General features: G+C 37.3%; 1 protein-coding gene across 1 annotated transcript in view; it reads right to left on the minus strand.

Annotated features, from left to right (window-relative positions):
- Positions 1-3,646: 3,646 nt before the first annotated feature.
- The window catches only part of LOC132111715 (cysteine-rich motor neuron 1 protein-like), a 127,783-nt gene continuing 110,036 nt past the window's right edge, over positions 3,647-21,393 (minus strand). The window contains exons 9-17 of the mRNA XM_059519276.1: positions 19,610-19,766; positions 15,384-15,505; positions 13,551-13,763; positions 13,245-13,460; positions 11,629-11,850; positions 11,330-11,518; positions 9,437-9,553; positions 8,025-8,212; positions 3,647-7,006 (exon numbers count right to left, since the gene is read on the minus strand). Of these exons, the coding sequence (XP_059375259.1) occupies positions 6,830-7,006; positions 8,025-8,212; positions 9,437-9,553; positions 11,330-11,518; positions 11,629-11,850; positions 13,245-13,460; positions 13,551-13,763; positions 15,384-15,505; positions 19,610-19,766 (1,601 nt within the window). The 3' untranslated portion in view covers positions 3,647-6,829. The remainder of the gene's footprint in view (positions 7,007-8,024; positions 8,213-9,436; positions 9,554-11,329; positions 11,519-11,628; positions 11,851-13,244; positions 13,461-13,550; positions 13,764-15,383; positions 15,506-19,609; positions 19,767-21,393) is intronic.

The following is a 21,393-nucleotide window of genomic DNA, read 5'->3' on the forward strand; positions in this document are numbered from 1 at the left end:
ATTACTAAGAATTCATTTGAACAACTTCAAAGGCAATTTTCTCAGTATTTAGATTTTTTGGAACCCTCAGATTCCAGATTTTCAAATATTGTCTGATCCTAATAAACCATACATCAATGGAAAGCTTATTTATTCAGCTTTCAGATGATGTACAAATCTCAATCTCAAAAAAGTTGCGGACGGTGGTCAGTTTGTGTGAAAACTTACATTTTTGATCAAGGTTTTCCACTCTTGATGTCATTTCTAGCGAGAAACTAACATTGCAGTTATGAAATATCCACTTTATTATCACCAAAGCTCTTTATCTTTTGTAATAAATCATTAAACCGTTGTGCTACCTGTCCGAAATCAGTTTCACGAGGTGCCTTCATGCAAAAATGCTGCCTGCAAAGTCAATTTTAGGTATATTTTTATGTTGTTAATCATTAATACTAGATAGTTGTCACACAAATCACAAAGCAACTGTATATCTTCATAAAAACATGACAAGACTGTTAATTTGTTTAAAAAGTATTTATTGTGCTGCAAAGAAACAAAATTATATGAGAAACTGGAAATAATTGCTGTGCTACAGGAATTCTGAATCATCTACCCTTTTTTTTTTTAATAAATCTGTAGTATCATGACCCATGTTGACATTAATTTTTTTTTACATGAACATTAAACACCAGTAGTATACAAACTCAAGAAGGGTTGGTATTTAATGTAGAAAGAAAGCAAGAAAGGGTGGGGGTCAGCGGGGTGGGGGGGCACACATTTCTAGAAGCTTCTTGGGCTTCAATTTCTTGGATCAAATAAATTTGCTTAGCATATTTTTGAAAAACGGACATTGGTGTGCTCTCAGAAGAACCTAAATAAGAAGAAGACGGACACTCTATGAAGTCTTGAACTTTTAAATGCTCTTTGAGAGATCAACACAACACAAACATTTGTGATTTGAGCTGTGTCTTCCACTAAGTTCGGTTTTTCTGCTCAACAATAAAGTATATTATATATTACATTTTTATTCTCTCCAAACCTTTTTTGTATTTTTTTTTATTCAACTTTTTTTGTAAGCTTTGGCGAGTGACACTCAAGTATTTACAACAATACTTAGAGAATGCACTAAAAAAAAAGACTCCTCCTGTAAGACCCAAATAAATGTGCAGGTCTGCCCTAATCAAATCCAGTCAGTAGTGTTCATTGGCTTTCATCCATGAACGCAAGCACAGTGTGTTCAGAGGCAATGAGGAGGAAATGTTGTTTCGTGTTTGAAAATTGCATTTCAACTTGAAAATGGGCTATGCACAGATTTCACATGGCTCATTAAATATGGATGACATCTTGCTGAAATTTTTGTAAAGGTAGCCGGGTCCTCCAGAACAACGCTCTCTCCAGTGATCCATTAATAATTCTTGTTTATTGTCTTTCCGATGCTTTTAGATTGGCCATGACTGGAAGCCAGGACTACCAATCAATTGTTTAACTTCCACAAAACAGAAACGTGGTAAAGAATAAACAGGAACGAAGGTCCAGATCTTTGTAATTAGTCTTAAATCCTCAAGAGCAAGCCTTGCGAGTTAAAACGTACATATCGGTTACATCTACACATTTATGTGCTTGAATTAGGACTAAACCGCGACTTTATAGCATTGTGATCATAATACAGTAAGTGATACTGTGAACACATGGCTATTATTTATGACAGAACTGAATGCTGCAATTAAAAAGTTCTAAAACAAATGTATAAGTGGGTGAATCCCACAAAACCGACATCTGGGTCATTTCAGCCCATCATCAAAAGAAAAAGAAGAAAAAAAAAGTAAAATAATTTTCTTAAATAAAAGAAAATTATAAATTTTTACATTGTGATTAATTCATGACAGTTTTCATGACAATTAAGCACATTCTTTATAACAACTATCATTACTGCAATACAGAAAATTCCTATCACTGTAATTAGGGCTGGGCGATAAATCAATAATGATAATTATCATTATACAATTTTAAACGATAAAACGTTAACAAGAGTTCGATAAATGTTTGATAAAATGATTATTGGTTACAATGCCACTCATTTGAAGCAGGCCACAGACCAATTATCCACTCGACTCTGCATTTAATAAAAAAATAATAATTATAAATGGAAAAAATGCCCCAGAGAAAATGTGCTTAATTGTTATAAAAAATAATGCCACAATGCAAATTGTCAGTTGTCTTAAAAAAGCCTTGACTTTCTTTCTTCAAAATATAATATTTGATTTAAGGGTGAAATGTGCTTTGGAAGTGTTTTCAAGAGATTTACCAGATTACTGCTTGACAGGGTCCCACAAGAGTTTAGGGAAAAAAAGAAGGGCAACTCGTTATACTAAAAAGATTAGTAATCAAACAAAAGCAAGATAAGAAATAAACACATAGGTTACTTCTCTCTATATAAAAGTGCCAAGTTGTATAGCTCTACAAACAATATCACACAGATAAAGATACACCCCAAGACAAACAATCACAAATAACCAGCCCCACCCGTTCTCCCCTCCCACTGCCCCGCCCCTCACCTGACCCCGCCCCCTCACTTCAACAGCTTATGTCCATCAACATTCCAGTAGTTCTGACACCTGAAGGGACTCCTGACAGGAAACAATGGAAAGAGAGCGTCATTGTCAGCTGTGAGATCACAATTCTCAGAATTACGAATTTGATCTTTAGAATTGGATCTGTCCACACTGTAATTAGTAAAAAATTGAATTCTTGTGGTCTTATATTTCACACTACAAAAACTATTTTAAGTTGGATAAGCAAAAACATTAGAGTTTTGCCTGTTTAAACAAAGCCAAAGTATGGGCCCTAAAACGTTCAACTGAGCAAAACTCTACGAGAAAACGAGGGGAAAAAATACACACAAAAATAAAGATAGAATGAGATGTTTGTCTTTCTTTCTGTATCATCATCGTCTGTGCTTTTTTAATTACCATTAAACAAGAAAGGCAATGGAAAGCCTGTCATCATCAGTTTGCCATTATATAAATCTCTTTTTGTTCAATCATAAATACATTCATTAGGAAAAAGAACCTTACCGATGAAGAGAATTCACGTGTGCGTACATGTGCATTTGTGTGTGCGCACTCGTACGTACATGCGAACACATATACATACACACATACATATACACTCACATAATATTTCAGGTCTTTTCACTTTAGCAATAATATGTACATAAATGTTTCCTATAATAGCTTTGGATTTTTGAAGCCAAATTCGTTCGCAGCTAGAAAACCAGAACACAAAGGTGCCTCAGTAATGCTTCAAAGCTTCCAGAAATGGAGGCAGTTTCGTGAACAGTACAAATTAAGAAAACGCGAAACATTTATCCAAAAATAGTATGCGTTTCTCTCAGTTCCCCTACTAAAAGTAATTTGATCATTCTTTGGACCTCATTAATGAAACACTGGCACAATTTCTGTGTAAATTGCTCGTAGAACCATTCTATTATAAACTGTAAACAAATTGCAACTTTTTGTCAATTCTTCATAGAACTACTAATAATAATTTGTAAGGTCATTACCAATGTAATTTTCAGACAGTTTAATATTGGTGTAAATTGATAGTAAAAAAAAAAAACTTGTGTAAATAGAACACAGTTTTAGAACTACAACTAGTTAGAACTAGTTTTCCATCAGAGATTTGAAGTGTTCCCACTTTTGGATGTAAAATATATTAACTTAATATTTTATTCAAAATTTATGTGCTCTGACTGTTTGATGTGCATAGATGCATTGCTGCTCCTTCAGTAAAGTCTGTTAAAAGGATAGTTCACCCAAAAATGTTAATTTACATTTTTTTTAAATTAGCTTTTCTTAGCGTTTCAGTTTTCATTTATATTTCTGCGTCATTGTCCGCATTTACATGCAGTAAACATGCAAACCGCTAGTCTGCAGTGTCCACGGGCATGTTGCTGGTGTAACCCGCAGACTATGACAAAAGCCAAAGAAGAAGCGGCTCATCAGAGAAGCATTATAGGCGCGACAGTGGAAAATAAATATCAAATCATTATTTAAAAGTACAAAAGGAGACAACAACGGAACAGGAGAATATGGCATTCTTTCAAACTGCGCAAGGACTTGTACTACGGCAGATCAACATTGTTGGATGTGGACAACTACTGATGTATAATGCTATGTAGTATAATAAATGATAAGACACTTGATCTTTGCTTTCTTTTATTTTATATAAGAACATGTAACATTAAAATATATTAAAGTGCACATAAACACACACAAATGTCAAGTACATAAGGAGGTAGGGGTTCTAGCAGACCAATCACAGCGTTTGCAGTCTGTTAGATTTTTGGAGAGGGGCACGTCAGGCTATGGCGTACTACACATCGCCTATGGCGTAGGTTCGTGGCAGAAGTATAAATTGGGCTTTACCCCCCGTGCATCCAAGATGCAGGTGACCTTGTTTCTTGAGTAGAACACAAACTGATATTTTTAAGTCAAACCGTTGCAGTCTATTAGTCTTATAATGTAAGTGGATGGGAATCACGGCTAAAACATATAATAAAATGCGTCCTCCTGGGCGTGTTCTCAGCAGTAGGTGCAAGAGGAGGCTTTTTCTTCTTCTTGCTTTAAGGCAACTCTCAGACTTATAAGTGCATTACCACCATCTATCTCTCAAGTGCATCATTGAAACTCCTAATTGAGCAAGAAGAAGAAGCTTCCTCACGTGCCTGCTTGAGAACACGCTCAGGAGGACGCGCTTAGGAGAGTTCTAACAGGTCGGACATTGCGTGAATCAGAGGTAAAAAACTATATAAATACTGTTCAGTTTCTTGCACAGACTGATCGTTTTGTATTTTTACACATCAATGTATCGTCACGAGCCGCAGGGTTTAATTTGGTTTTGTTTATGTTTCATTGTATGTTTTAGTCATGATTCACATCTACTTATATTATAAGACTGAAAGACTACAACAGTTTCAGTTAAAAATCTCTGTTTGTGTCCTACTGAAGAAACAAAGTCACCTACATCTTGGATGCCCTGGGGGTAAGCAGATAAACATCAAATTTTCATTTTTGGGTGAACTATCCCTTTAAGTCTGATGGATACTCATTGACTGTCAGGGCGAGCCTTCTTGCAAAATGGAAACACTGACATGACTTTTAACGTTAACAGATAAATATAAAACTAAGATTCCATGTGCTGATGAAAACACATCTTAAGTGCATTAGGAATCACACATCTGAAAAGAGGGAAAACGGCATAATTAGTTTAAAACTCTTAATGTATAAAGCATGTCTCATGTTTAGGAATTTTTTCCCCCCGCAGCAGCTCACTTTTTGTTCTGCGTTAATTTTCAAATGTGTTCACAACAAAGTAAATTGATATAAACAGTACTGTCCTAAATCTCCTATATATCATTTGAAAATATATTGATATGCCTTACGATTTCTATACTGTATGCGTTCCACACACACATGCAGTTGTTAAAATGTGTCCTGAAGCAACGTTTTTGTTTTGGTGTGAATATGTGTACTCTTACACCCCAGTTAGAAATGTACACGAACATTACAACATTTTTTAACTTAGGAATGTTTTTTTTGGAGCGATTTACACAAAAATCCATTCTGCTCGGATTTCAGGAATAAGGCCCTTTGATTCTGTTTTCTTGGTAAATGTTTCTAAAAGACGCAAACAATCCTCACTACTGGTTTTCATCCCTACAAAATGAGGTTTAAAAAAATCAAAGCAAAAAAAGCAGCACTTGTAAAGCATAGCCTCAAATCCAATCCACTATCACTATGTTCCTGCTTCTCATTTTGAAATCTTCTGATTCATTTCAGGAAAATATAGATTTGCTAGGAGTGTCAATCTGCCCTTAGTTGTGGGAGAAAAAGCAAATGGTGTTTGTATGATTAAATGGGAAAATGCTTGTACATGTAAGCAGAAATACAACATATAGACCCCATACATCCATTAACAGGAAGAGCTCATATCCACAGGGCAGCTTACTCTGTTTTCCTCCTTTTGTCTTTTAAAGAGAACAAACAAAACAAAAACGGACAAACTCACCCACAGCAACTGGGGAAATCACAATCTTACAGTAGCAACTTCTACAAAAATGCATTTGTTGCAAAAACAACATCTGATTTTCCCTCTTTTTTCCCTCTACCCTTGTCTCTGCTGTGCTTCATACACAGTCCAGCATCTCCTCTGTCTCAGGGAAGTGAACGTCCCTTTCTCGGCCTCTCGCCCGGTCTGGTTTCGTAGACAGAGGAGCTTTGGTTCAGCATTAAGTGTTCACACAAGCACTTGTGTCAAAAGTTATCACTCCTAAAATAATTTCTCTCTTTTCCAACAGAAAAAGTTAGGAATGCAGGAAAAAATATTGTTGAAAACAAACCAAAACAACACCCCAGTTGTACTAATCCCAAAAACTTGCATTTGACTATTTTCAACTTGTGCCTGAACATCCACGAAATCTCACGCTTACACACAAAAGATGCTCAACCTACCATACCTCTGATTCACAAAAATATTCTGGAAGAGTCCTCTCCAATTTAACAATCACACTCCGTAATGGTTCGGTTACATAGGTACGGCTTCCATCTCCTGCTGAGACTTTCGGGTGTCGACGCGTGATATATTTTTTCGATTTGTTCCGAGTGACTTATGTGAATATTATAATTGTTGTTCGGTATCAGGGTCTCTTCTCTGACCACATGGTTTGGTGGCTTTGTCCGTCTCTACAATTTTTTTAGTAGGTGTCCATGTGCCGCAAAGGTTTGGCAGTTGAACACGGGCTCAGTCTCTCTCTTTCCAGTTCACTCACTCTATCTCTCTCTCCAGTGTCTCACGCAGTCTGGTAGAAGTTGTCAGCTTGCAGGTTGTTGTGTTTCTGCATGCTGTAGTAACCGCTGTATCTTGAGTCAGGGTCTGCAATGCGGAGCATGCGTTGGGAGCTGTCCACCTGGACCTTCGTCCCCTTCTGGCAGTCCACATACACCAGCTGGTTATTGAGACATGTGGGCTATACAGGATAACCCCCCGCCAAAAAAAAACAAAAAAAACACAGTGAGTCTTGGACAATGGTGAAAGTTTTCTCACACTTATACAGCTAAAGGCTGGAATACACTACACAACGTTTGCCCAGATTTTTGTTCCGATTTGCAGTCTTGTGGAGTCAATGCTGGGTGACAGATTCATCACAAAATCACATAGTGTATCAAGGGCACAGACATTTTTTCATTTATTGTGTCTACTGGCAATGAGGAGCATGTTTTTTCATTTGTTGTGTTCGGACCAACTTGAAAGAAGACCAGTGTTTCTCTGTAACAATTTACAAATTCAGCAAAAGTATGATGCCAAGAGCTTTAAAAATCTGTTCCTATATTAAAAGTTGTGTAGTGTTTTCTAGCCTTAAAGGTCCCCTGAAATGCTTTGAAACACTCAGCGTTATTCTGTGTTGACATCATTTTAATGGAAACAAATCAAGGTAAAATCAAGCAGCCCCGCCCCTTTTTTAAATAGCCAATAGTGTTGGTTATTTAAACAGTTTAGAGCCGTTGAGCTCCGAAAAGCCACATATGACAGCGTGTGACAGCCACAATCACATCCATATTGCTATAAAATATGGCATTCTGTGTAGAATTCAAATAGGTCCGATAAGTTTTGTGGTCTGCACTGACGCGCACATGTTATCCACTCCGTGCTATTGAGTGTGTGGGGTGCGGTGAGAAGATGTGATGTCATGTCATGAAAATCCTTGATCCATTTTAGCGGAAGTGAGACAGTAAGTTTTGAATGCTTATATCTCTTAAATGCGACACACCAGCTTATTCATAACCTTAAGGCTAACATATTAATACTAAAAGCTGAAGAAATTTAATTTTGATTTCATGGGGACTTTAAGTACCATTTTTGGTAATTAAAATAAAGTTGACAAAAAATATTATAAACTTACAAAAGCGTTATCGTACTGTAATTTGGTACGATAATTCAAAATGAGATTGTATCCATGCAGTGATCTGTGACATATAGACAGGCACCTTATTGGGAGTGTGGTAGCAAGGCACAGGGATCCACTGCTTACGCTGGTTGACCAACAGCAGGGCGGCGATAGTGAGCATCATCATTAGGATGGGCAGTGCCACCCAGGCCCAGTGCAGACCAGCATCCTCACTGGGTATTGGTGCCTTGCCGTCTAGGTAGGGCAACTGCAGACTTCCGAAGTCACCTGGAACAACCCACAACACACCTGTTGTCACATTTTGCACTTGACAGCAGTGATTTATTAAGCAACGACTGACTGGGGCGATGTAGAACAATTCAGAATTTAATCATGTTGTATGAAATGCAAATACGGCTTGATTGTAAAAGCAGGTAATGTCAGACATCCATGTCAGCAATTAAGGCAAATGCCAGAGTCTTGACAGACAGACACCCACTCACTCACTCACTCACTCACTCAATCACTCACTCACTCACTCACTCACTCACTCACTCACTCACTCACTCACATCAGTGGTAACAAAAGCAAAACATGAAAAATCAAGAAATTACAGATTGCTAACAGAGAAAATCAAAAAGAAACAAAAAGCCAGCTTTGTGAAACTCTGAGTGAAGCTTGATTAAATTACTTCAGAAGTTACAGAATTTTCTTGCTAACTCTGTAGCACAAGCACATGAAATTACTCAATGGAAATAAATCAGGAGACATCATAGTTAGCTATAGACATGCTAACAGCTTAACTTAAGCTTAAGCTTGCAAGTTATTATCTTAAAACAGCCTAACTAGGTTAAGGAACTTTTCAAGAAAATTATCTTAAAAATGTTGCCCTTCCATGAGATTAGTGCTGTGTCTGAATATGCCTACTTCCATAGTATACAGTATAGCATTCAAAAAACATTATGTGAAAAGAGAAGTATGTCCAAATTCATAGTATTCGAAAAACCATCCTGATGACCTACTTCTTCCATCAAGATTCTGGAGTGTGCATTCAATAGATCCTTTACTATCCCTTGAGACCATGGGAGAGGAATTGTGAATGGCAGTTTAGCGACACTACTGATTTCATTCATACTACCCATATTCACACTATTTGAAACATAGTTTTTAATGGTTGTGAAGTAATTTTCAAACCAACTGTAGTACCTACTAGAGTGTATGCAATTTCGTATGCAGCTTATTAGTCCTGAATACTGACCGTAGAAGAAGACAGCTTATGCTAAATCTCGTTATTGCACCCCTTGTGCCAATGCTAAGCATGCAATACATATTCATACGCCATTAGGAATTTGACTTTTTGACCACTTCATTTAAAGAATCGGCTCATAAAAGTAATTTGATTATGAATCAGACTACACTGGTTGTGCTGTGTCTTTTATGTGTGTCAAGCTAAGACAAGACTACAAAGACTTGCTGTCTACTGTATATATCGTCTCGTACTTTTGTACAAACCTCTGAACTGTGGCATAATATCGTTTTCGCTATGAGTCGGCCAGGCTGGTTGATGTCTCAGCTTGTCTCCTCGTTGGTCTGTCTTCTCGATGGGCACGTTTGTGGGAGCGTAACTCTCTGTAATTTAAACGTCAGAGACATGGGGACATAAAGTAAGAAACAAAGCGAGAATAAGAGTGTATTACGGAAAAACACACACCAAAGCATATAATACAAATCGTAACTACATTAAAAGAAGTTAAGAAGTGCTCACTCAGAACAAACAAGATTCAGGTCAGCGTGAAATTGTGGGCCGCAGGCTAATTAAAAGCTCATTTTCAGAGCTGTGTCTTTGAGTGGGAAAGCACCAAAGGGTGAGTGATTACCCAGAGTGCACACAACACCACTCTCAACCCCCTGACTGATCCAGAGCCAAGTGATACAGCAATAAAGAGGACCATGATCAATGACATTATCTCCCAATTGCAAAGAGAGCCAATTTAGCCTCTGTCCGGCTTCGACTTAATCAATCCTTTTAAATGATTCATCTCAACGAGTGCGTATTTAGACGAAAGACCCATTCAATTAGAGAGAAGGTTCTAAGTAAACATTGCTATATGAGAGCGAGACAGAGAGAGAGAGTCAACAAGATTAAGAGAGAGTGTGAAAGAGAGAGAGAGAGAGAGAGAGAGAGAGAGAGAGAGAGACGTGTGACAGAACTACAAAAAGGAAAACTGCAGGGTACTTGGATCAGTGGTACTTCCATGTATTCTAGTCACTGTGAAGTAGTATATAGCTCCGTTTCCATCCACTTTAATTTATGTGGGGAAAAAATTTGCAAACCAATTTCCAAATGAAGCAGAATTGAACTCCAGTAATGTGCTGTATATTAGAATTAAACAGAATATTGAATGGGAAAGAGTAGGACACAGTTTGATTTTATCCATCAGGAATTAACTGGTTAGGGGGAAAGGGCTTTTATTTGTTAAGCTTATTTTCCCCGCCCCCGGGGCCTTGATTACATCAGCAGAGAAGTACAATTGTTTTAGGGCCAGACAAAATAGTTTCTCTGCTTCATTTTCTTTTTACATTTTACAAAAACAAACCCATTTTATTTCATTTTGACTTTTACATGAAACAAACTGATGTTTTTAATAATAACAATTATATATATTTTAATACACGCATAGTCAAATTTTTAATTATTACAAATATATTATCTCATAATAATTCTAATATTTAACTAATAATGCTAATTAATTATTACAAATTTGACAAATTCCCTTTTTTTAAGACATCAGTATTTTAGTGTTATTTAGATACTATTATAGTATTTATTTACATTTTAAATGAGCTTTTATTTTTTATTTTCAGGTTTTAGTAATTTGTGTACTTTTGACATTTTTTTTTTATTATTTTTTGTGTTTTATTTCCATCAAGGTTTAAATGTATTTTTTTTAATTCTAGTACTTATTTCAGTTGCTTGTCAAGGCAACATTTCTCATTTTCATTTGTTTTTCATGTAATATTTATATTTATTTTTATTATTATTATTATTAAGCTCATTTGGACATTTAAAGTTCAGTGTCCGCTTAAAACTGCTGCCCAACACAAATAAAGATCCAAAAAGTATTTGGATTTCTTTTAAAGAAAGACAAATTGTAAAATGTCACAAAAAGCTAAATATTTCTCTAAAACACTTTTGCTAGCAGACGAAAATTGACGCTTGTTTTGAGAAAGGTTGTGCATTGTTTGTGATGCCACTTGGCTAAATATTTTATCCATGTAATGAAACTGCTTCTGGGAGGCTCTGTATAGCATATGTATGATGTATTTACCATGCAGATTTACTGTCCCTCATTTTGTTCACTCTGATCTAATCTCTATCTGAACCCACAGCATATAAATCCAGACCTGGACACATGGGGCAGCAGCTGCCCTCCACGGTGACCGGCTGATGGCAGGGTAAGATGGGACAGCTGACAGTCGAGCAGAGGGTCTGGCCTTGTAGGCAGTAGCAGTGAGTGCAGCTGTCAATGTCCCATCGCTCCTCGTCCATGTAAGTCTTCCCATTGAAATAACACACGGCCCTCGGCGTGGCATCTGGTGAAAAGGTGGGAGAAACATCTCAGTCACAGTCGTGTCATTAACACACACATATGATCAGAAGGCAACTAAACTTGGCTGTCTGAACTGTGCACAGATTTACATACCTAGACAGTATGGGCAACACTGGCCCTTCCTGAGCATGGGCCGGACGCAGGTGACCGGTGGGCAGGACTCAGAGAAGCAGCTGATGGCTCCATCTAGACACACACAGCTGGAGCAGACATTGGGCTTCCAGGACTCAGCAGCCAAGAAGATATCACCATCCTCATTCCTGCAGTAGCTGGGCATGCTGTCGTTACTGGACGCCTGAGGGGTGACTGGATCATCTGAAGAAAGAGATACATATAAACAGACTTATTTACTGTGCAGTCATTTAACATAATGTGAAATATCCTGAACTAGAACTTTATTTTGTTCTTTAGGAATTGGCTATGAAAAGTCGGCGTTCTGTACCAAAAATGGAGCTGGACTTTGCTAAAATATGGTCTTTTAGTTCAAAGTTTTTATCATAGTTAAATATAAATTTGTCTGTTTTGATAATGTTATCCAACAGTCCACACAGCTTAGGTGCAGTGTTATTATTATTATTATTCATTATTATTATTTATGTACTATTTTAGTACTTATTAATATTATGAATTAGCTTTCAGATTTTATTTGAATTTTTACTTTTTACAAATGATCAGTTTTAGTTATATTTATTTATAATTTGATTTTGTTGCCAATGCAACATCTAATTTTTTTTTAAATCTAATTTGTGCAATCACTTGGCAAAAAAGATTTTTAATACATTTAGATTTATTTAACAACACTGCTTAGATGACATTTGTAGAACATGAAAGTTGTTTTAGAAATTATTATTGTGATGCATGATTATAAATATAAAATAAAAATTATAAAAACCTTATAGGTCCTTCACAATAAGACCAGAAACGTATTAAGGAAGTAAACAGTTTTGATGTCGACTTCAGTGACATCCAGTTTACAAGCCATAAATGAAACTGACAGTCTACAAATTTCTAATAGTCTCCAATTAAGCATGTGACACTACATCTTTGAATTCAAGCTCTGAAATTTGCTAATATTTACAAGTTCACCATATTTCTCTGGGGCTGTATTTGCTCCATATTATAATGAGAGTGAAACAGTTTCTCTTGCAACTAAAGAAAGAAATGTCAGCATGCTTCGACTAAAACACAAATGACTCAAATCATGAATATTCATAGCAACTCAAACAATCCAATCTCAAAACAAGCCTTCATTTCCCCCTTTCATTTAGAAAGCTGAAAATTATTTCAGCGGCATTAAGAACATTTTAAAGAGCAGAGTTGCTGAAACAAATCTCTGAAATGTGCATCCACTCTATTCCTCCGTCATCCTTTCGGCTCAGACTGTTGATCATGTACTCCTGCGCCTATGCAGTATTCATCATTTCCACCAAACACATGCATTATGCACATTCACATTTTGTTCACTTTTCTCGCGTCAAAGGTGTCTCACGCCTCTACGCTCTAAAAGCCCTTACAATAATGAATCTTTCAAAAAATGATGCTTTTGCGCCTCCCTTGACTCTGCTCATACAAGATCCAAACATCACAGCTACTTTGACTTCTCCATTACCTCCAAGTGTTCGCAAAAAGCTTCAAAACTAAAGTTTTGGTGAGTTAGAGCAGACCTGTCAATCCTTTTCAAACACAGCAGTTTTCGCGTGACAGCGCACCTGGACAGTGAGGGCAGCAGGAATCCTGCGTTCTGATTGGACTGTGGCAGAGCAGGGGCGGGCAAACCTCCGTCTCACAGAGCACACGGCCGCTGTGGCAGGTGCACTGAGTGCAGGAGTCAATGTTCCACGTCTCTCCCTCCACAAAGTACTCTCCACCCGGAGCCAAACACACGGACGCCTCACTCAGCTCCGGTTTATGGGAACTGGACTCTTCTGAGGGACATAATAAATATTTTAACATGTAAAATCCATCTTGAAGTATCAATGGAGATCTTATGTAAGCATGTTGCAGTGTTGGCTCACCTGGACAGGTAGGGCAGCAGTGGCCGGGTCGGATGGTGGGGTTATCACAGGGGGGAACCGGGCAAGAAATAAGGGCACACATTTCTCTCCCGGCATGGCAGTAACAGTCTCTGCATCCGTCATGCCAGCTCTGCCCGTTCTCGTGCCTGCGGCCGTCCATAGACAGGCAGGAGCCCAATTTCACTGCTGGAGCCACAGACGATGAGCTCTGATCTGCACAGAGAAACAAATGAATTAACAATATAATGCATCAACTGACTTTCTGCCTTCACAGTGGCAGTATTAAGACCGATGTACTTTGAATGAACCAGCCAACAATGAAAACCATGAAAATAAACAGTATTAGAATTATTATTGTCTGCTGAGAATGTGAAACCGTTGAAATTCAATAGCCATTTAACACTGCATACTCATTTTCTCTTCTTGATGCATTTACAAAATTGCCAGTTGTCCTATGTCATAGTATTTTATATACTGATGGACCCATGCAGTTAATACATAGTGATTAAAAAAAAAAAAAAAAAAAGTGTTCCAATTTAAAGACATTTTTGTACGGTAAGCAATATTGCAATATGAGAAGCAAAATCTGTTTTTTTTTTTTTTCAAACAAAACAAGAAAATAACTGCTTTGTAATAAAAGCAGACTACAATTTGAAATGACCCAACTGTTTTTTATTTAAGACACAGAACAAAAGTGTGTTTATATAGTCTGGTCCTGATGGATTTTTTTGGCTTATCAATAGCTAAACGTGAAAGCCAGAGGATTCCCTGAATCATATTTACATTTATATTCCAGACATTTGACCTCTTCAGTGAAACATTTTCTCCACAGACAGCGTGAAATGACAAAATATGCAAGTGATGCCTCGCGCACCCCAAACCCCAGAGCACAAAACATTCTCAAATCTCATTCTATCTGCCAAGAGCATCACCTCTCACTGCCTCCCCATAACAGCAGCATGGGTCCGGCCAGGCCCCAGTCAATATCTCAGAACCATTTCACATTGATTAAAATCCTGTTTGGATGATATGTGGAGGATGCACGCTTTCAAAAATTCAACGCGAGGGAGATTAAAAAGGGTCTTTTTCCTTGCTCTCTCGTCACATTAAACGAACCGAGCTTGTGAATATTTCACATGCCAGCTTCATTATTGAAGATCAAACTAGAACACAAGAGTCGTATAAATAATGGAGGGCTGTGAGTAACTGTGGGACTGGCTTTTGTATATACAACAGGTGGTCTTCAAAATGAATGGAAAATATGGGGAGGGGGGGATGAGTCATGCTGGAGACCCTGGTCTCTTGAATTGGAGACCCAGCAGTCCTCTGTGTGCACATGGCTCACACTTGGAAATTAAAGGAATAACACCTCAGCATATTGATTCAGCTGTATGAGGCCAATGTAGCACTAGATCACCTCTGGCCATGACAAATTTAAATGGGGAAAAAAACAATTTGATCTGTGTTAGCTGTCTATTTCAAGGACTCTAAAACAGATTTCACTTATGTATTAAAGCAACAAGCCATGATCTATATAAAAAAATAACGCATAGCCTTGATCTTCTTATTGTATTTATAAAGTTATTACAACAGTAACATGAAAAAAGTCACCAATCGGTAATAAAAAATTATAGTTTTAAATTATATTAATTTGAATACACTCATATAGTTCTTTGTGGTGTTGATAATGAAAAGTAAATCTAGTAAAAATTGTTTTCGTTAATTGAAATTAAGCTGAAAAAAAAGAGATGTATGACAAATGTAATAGTAATGCTGTAGTTAAACTGGATAAAACAAAATCACTAGCTCTATAAAAGACAAAAAGTGACTTACCTTTACACTGGCAAATCAGACAGCCCAACTCATCATGTTGGAAGCCCATTGGACAGGACATGTCACATGGCAGTTCAGGGCATTTCTTACAACGGCAGGTGTCACAGCCATGCTTGTTCTTACTGATGACAGAAAACCAGATGGGAAAAAGAACAAGAAATCTTAAAAGAGACATACATACATAAATACATACATATTCCAGTAAGTTTTTTCCTTACAAAAAAATACATTTAGATAACATCATACTTGCAAAAATATATTTTTTTATAAATGATGAACATGCAAACAATGTAGAAATGAAGACTCAAGACATATCTGTACTATTAGTTACCATTCACACAGAACACATTTTTGCACTTAGCTACTTTTCCACTGATTATCATGTAAACAGACACCAGATGGATGTCTTTGACCTCTGCACTCATGTCTTATGCATCGTCATGCGCATGACATGGCAAAAAAAAAAAAAAAAAAAGAATACAGATCTAAAATGAAAATACAGTCAAACTAAAAAAAAAAAAAAAATATCCTGTGTAAATGGCCCCTAAAAGGCTTATTTGTTTTGGAATGGGTTGCCTCATGGAGGCTGCCATGCGGAGATCACATGATCAGTCAAAAACTTTATCCACCTTTACATGTACATGTGGTTACTGGACACTGGGGAAGGTGGAGGGTTTCTGAAGCAAGCTGCAACTGCTATGGCAAGGACTATTCATATATTTGAAGGTTGAGCAGCGAGCTCATTGGCTACCAACACAGGAGAGAACCAATCCGCTGTGGCATGTGATAATGATGTCATTAGGTCAGATTGAGTTAGACCTATCAGACTGCAACATCCAGAGTTCCATGCCAGATCTCTGTGTGTACGTATACACATATATATAGAGTGCACTTTTCAAAATAACTCTTCAAGACATATGGACTTAATACAGAGACAGTGCACACTCTCAGCACACTTTGTCATTGGCACATCAAAGCTTGGCATTATACACCAGGTGCCAAAGAGATGGTCCAATGTCATCTGTTAACACCGGAACAGAGCGAGAAGGAGAGAGAGAGGAGAGAGAGAGTCTTTGTTGACCTTACTTGGAGTCCTGTCAGCAGATGGTACATTAAAGACGACTAACCAAAACGACCAATCAAAATGCTCCCTGATGGCTAAGGCACATTCCTTGGGGAACAAACTCATCCAGGGCACAGTGGCTTGAACCACCAATTGCCCATCTCATACACACACACACATGCTTCTTTCCATCCCTCATCCCTCTTTCCACTATTATCGGATGAATAATAGTCCTGAGAAGCAGCCATGTGCAGTGCGTATTTGGTTTGGTGATAAGAAGCTATCAGCTATGATGTCAGCAACAAAGAATATCAATATTCTTTGTGCAAGAGGAGGAAGTCTGCGCTAAGCTGCATGCATTATTCAAGCCACAAGCTTGATCCTTGACCATAACTTTGAGAGGGCATAAATAGATATCTAAAATTAAAATCTCAGATGCAAGCATTTGCACTTGTGTGCTCATTCATGACGGCAGAATTGAGGTGGGAAGAGACAATGATGGGCCAGGGGCCTAAAGTCTGATAAAAAAAGACTCCTCTTTATTCAATCCCACCTGAGGGAATGGGTCTCAGATAGGACACTATAGAGATGCAAGACCAGGCAAGCTGCTGCCTCATGCTCTGCACTTGTCATAACAGTCTTTATAATATTTTAAAGGAACAGTACACCTAATAACAAAGTTTTCCTTTTACATTTTGGGAGTTGTTTCTCCACTTTTTAAATATAGAGACAGTATTAGGAGGCAATCATGGGGCAGATGAGGGGGAACGGGTTTGGGTCATGACCCAAATTCGAACCTACATTTCCCATTTGTGGCACAGCACATGTCCAGAATATTTGCACCTACTACATCACAACTTGAGCCTAAAGGAAAAGGGAAACTCTGCAGAACAAAAAGGGCATTCCCCAATAAGTGCACATGTATCAACTGCTTAATCCAGCTGGATAAAATCAAGAAGGTCCACATGTAACCCCACCCTGAAATCTAGCACCCAGTGGGATGGAGCAAATTGGGTAAAGCAGTTCAAATATGCCCACAGACTGGGAAACAACCTCTAGCGTACTGCAGAGACCTATACTCAGGGGTGCACATTCTGTAAGTGGTGCGCAGGTGGGCATGTGTGACCAAAATAAGTTCAGACTGTTCAGTTGCACACTGACATGGTTGACAGCTGTTAATGTACAATCACTATTTTAGATCGACTAACTGTAATACTGTATAAAATATCCATTCCAGCTGAAAGCATAAATCTGCCAGTTTTAAAGCAAAATGTTGTGCTTCACTTGGCACAGCTAAAACAGAAATATGCATATAATGACTTGTTGGCAACCCGCCAAAATAAAAGCTTGCTTATTTTAGGTTTGAAAATGATTAAAATTTATATAAAAATAAAGAGAAAAAAAGAAAATGTAAATATTAGCATTGTATTTTCAAGTTTTCCATAAAATAATTGTATTTTTAATATTCACTTTTTATTTTAAAATATAATAGCATTGTCACTGTTTTTATTATTGTTATTATTTTATAAAAAAATGCTAAATAAAGTACAATAATACTATCTTCCCTATTGTTGTTTTATTTTTATAATTATATTTAATGAGTCACACTATCTGCAGTGTGAGCACCAAACCAAATCTCTGTGTGCTCTCATGAGAACCAGACTGAAAAATTTATGTACACCCCTGCCCATATTTGATCTGAAGGGGAATTGGTTGTGCTACCCTTAAAATCAGCTTTACTGTAATTAGAAATCAATTGATGGATTGCTTGGCCTACAGTGAAATCAGATTGGGTCCAAATCTCACTCCACAGATGTGATAGTATTATATTGCAGAGCGTTTTGTTCTCAGTGTGATAGACAAATGACTTCATGATGGAAACTTGTGTTGGACCTTGAGTGTGTTTCACCACACTGTAACTAGCTGTTAACCACCGTAGTATGACACATTGTTGCAGAAATTAACTAGCTTGTCAGGACTGTTTCCAGAATCCGTTGCAAACTTTGTTGAACTTTGTCAAATGTTGAACTTTGTCAAATGTTTGCTGGAACTATTTTGGGATTACCAAATCATTAAACTATGTTGCTTACAACAGAACTTTTTAACAACATCCTTCATCATTTTACCAAAATAAAAGGCTTCCGCAAAGCAAGGTTTACTGACAAAATAATCGTTGGAGCCACAACTTGGTGTTTAGCGCTCGACACCTCATTGAGACGTTGACTTGTGGTACTCAAATGGGTTTTTTGGATTTAAATCTGGCTTGCAACAAATTAAAGTTCCCAATCCTGTTCCCCATCTCCCTGTGCTCTTGTATGAATAGAAAGTGAAAAAAAAAACAACAACCAACAATTAGGCATCAGTCACTGAAAGTAGTCGTGTGTACTTTCTTGCACTTTTCTCCACATTTGTCACAAGGTGTCTCTTTAACCTGTCGACTGCACAGCTCCACAAAAGTTTGTACAAATTGGCTCGGCGAGCTGCCTGCATAATTGCAGCAGTTTTTTTTTTTTTTTGTAGATGTAGAGCAGCAGTGTTTATTCATAGTTGCATCAACACATGGTGTTGTGTAGATTAGGCGTTCAGCTTCACTATCGCAGCTCATCCTTAACGCGGCACAATCAGAAGCACTGATCTGAGCCGGCCCTAATTAGCTGTCAGCTCTAAATTTGCAGTCAGGCACAAACAAGCTAAGCACAACGCAGCGCAGGGGATCATTTTGTCATTCACAATTTCTCCAGTACAGTGTGGGATTCGCTTCAGTTTGTGACAACTAAAGACTACTGCCATTCCTGATAGTATAGAAAATCATTGGGGTAAGAATGATATAAAAAGAAGGACAAAATGGTCTGGAATTTTTCAGAACCATATTACTACTTAAGCTGGAGGAGAAGAAAGACCTTATTTTACTAATCCTTAAAGCTAAAAAAAAACTAACACGTCATGTATTTGAACTTAAATCCAAATTGCCTTAAAGTGAAACTAGTGTTATTGTCCCCCTGGACCAGCCTGGCTCAAGGAAACAATGTCAGGAAGAGCTTTATGGGTTTTCATTAAGTCATTAGAGATTTGATCACATACTGTACCACTAACAATGGACGTTTAACAGAAACTGCACTTCTTGTTATTGTTACCTCTGTGAATCAGATTATTGTTTTCTTACATATAGCCGAATGGGCAGTCCTTGGCACAGGCCACAGCTTTGCACTTCTTGTGACGTGGGCGACACTGGCAAACATCACAGCCGTGAATCTCAGTCTGGAAGCCAAAAGGGCATTTCAGAGTGCAGCTGGCAATTAGAGCACTGCACAACTCTTCTTCTGAAGGTTACAAGAAAACAGAAGAGACTAATTAATTACAGCTTTAGACATTAATTACCTTCATATACACGCTTTAAAGGGTTAGTTCACCCAGATAGCAAAATTATGTAATTAATAACTTAACCTCATGTCGTTCCAAACCCGTGAGACCTCCGTTTATCTTTGGAACAGTTTAAGATATTTTAGATTTAGTCCGAGAGCTCTCAGTCCCTCCATTGAAGCTGTGTGTACGGTATACTGTCCATGTCCAGAAAGGTAAGAAAAACATCATCAAAGTAGTCCATGTGACATCAGAGGGTCAGTTAGAATTTTTTGAAGCATCGAAAATACATTTTGGTCCAAAAATAGCAAAAACTACGACTTTATTCAGCATTGTCTTCTCTTCCGTGTCTGTTGTGTGAGAGAGTTCAAAACAAAGCAGTCTGGATATCGGGTTCGCGAACGAATCATTCAGTTCACCGAATCGAACTGAATCGTTTTAAACGGTTCGCATCTCTAATACGCATTAATCCACAAATGACTTAAGCTGTTAACTTTTTTAATGTGGCTGACACTCCCTATGAGTTCAAACAAAGCAATATCCCGGAGTAATTCATTTACTCAAACAGTGCACTGACTGAACTGCTGTGAAGAGAGAACTGAAGATGAACACCGAGCCGAGCCAGATAAGAAGAACCGAGGAGCTGATGATACTGCGCATGTGTGATTCAGATTCTTTTGGTGATTGATTCTGACAGCTTAAGTCTGACAGTTAACAGCTTAAGTCATTTGTGGATTAATGCGTATTAGAGATGCGAACCGTTTAAAACGATTCAGTTCGATTCGGTGAACTGAATGATTCGTTCGCGAACCCGATATCCAGACTGCTTTGTTTTGAACTCTCTCACACAACAGACACGGAAGAGAAGACAATGCTGAATAAAGTCATAGTTTTTGCTATTTTTGGACCAAAATGTATTTTCGATGCTTCAAAAAATTCTAACTGACCCTCTGATGTCACATGGACTACTTTGATGATGTTTTTCTTACCTTTCTGGACATGGACAGTAGACCGTACACACAGTTTCAATGGAGGGACTGAGAGCTCTCCGACTAAATCTAAAATATCTTAAACTGTGTTCCAAAGCTAAACGGAGGTCTTACGGGTTTGAAACAACATGAGGTTAAGTTATTAATGACATAATTTTGCTATCTGGGTGAACTAACCCTTTAAGATCAACACAAAGACAGGGAGGCAAAAACAAAATATATCCAACGTACACTAACACATAAAGAAATAATATAATATAATATAATATAATATAATATAATATAATATAATATAATATAATATAATATAATATAATATAATATAATATAATATAATAAATGCTGTGTTTCCTTAACTTTCTTCAAGTCATCCATCGTTATTTTTTAACTTTCATATTAAATTGAATTAAATTCAGTTTTAGGTTATGTTTTTAATTGAAAGTTTTAATATTAATTTATTTTTATTTTATTTTACTTAAGTTTGAGAAGCAGCCAATTATATTATCTTACATACCAATATAATATACCAATAAATACTTGGTATATTATAATATTTTTTATAAAAAACAAACAAACAAACAAAAAACAATGTAAACAC

The sequence above is a fragment of the Carassius carassius genome, chromosome 31, assembly GCF_963082965.1.
Source record: "Carassius carassius chromosome 31, fCarCar2.1, whole genome shotgun sequence".
NCBI classification, from domain to species: Eukaryota; Metazoa; Chordata; class Actinopteri; order Cypriniformes; family Cyprinidae; genus Carassius; species Carassius carassius.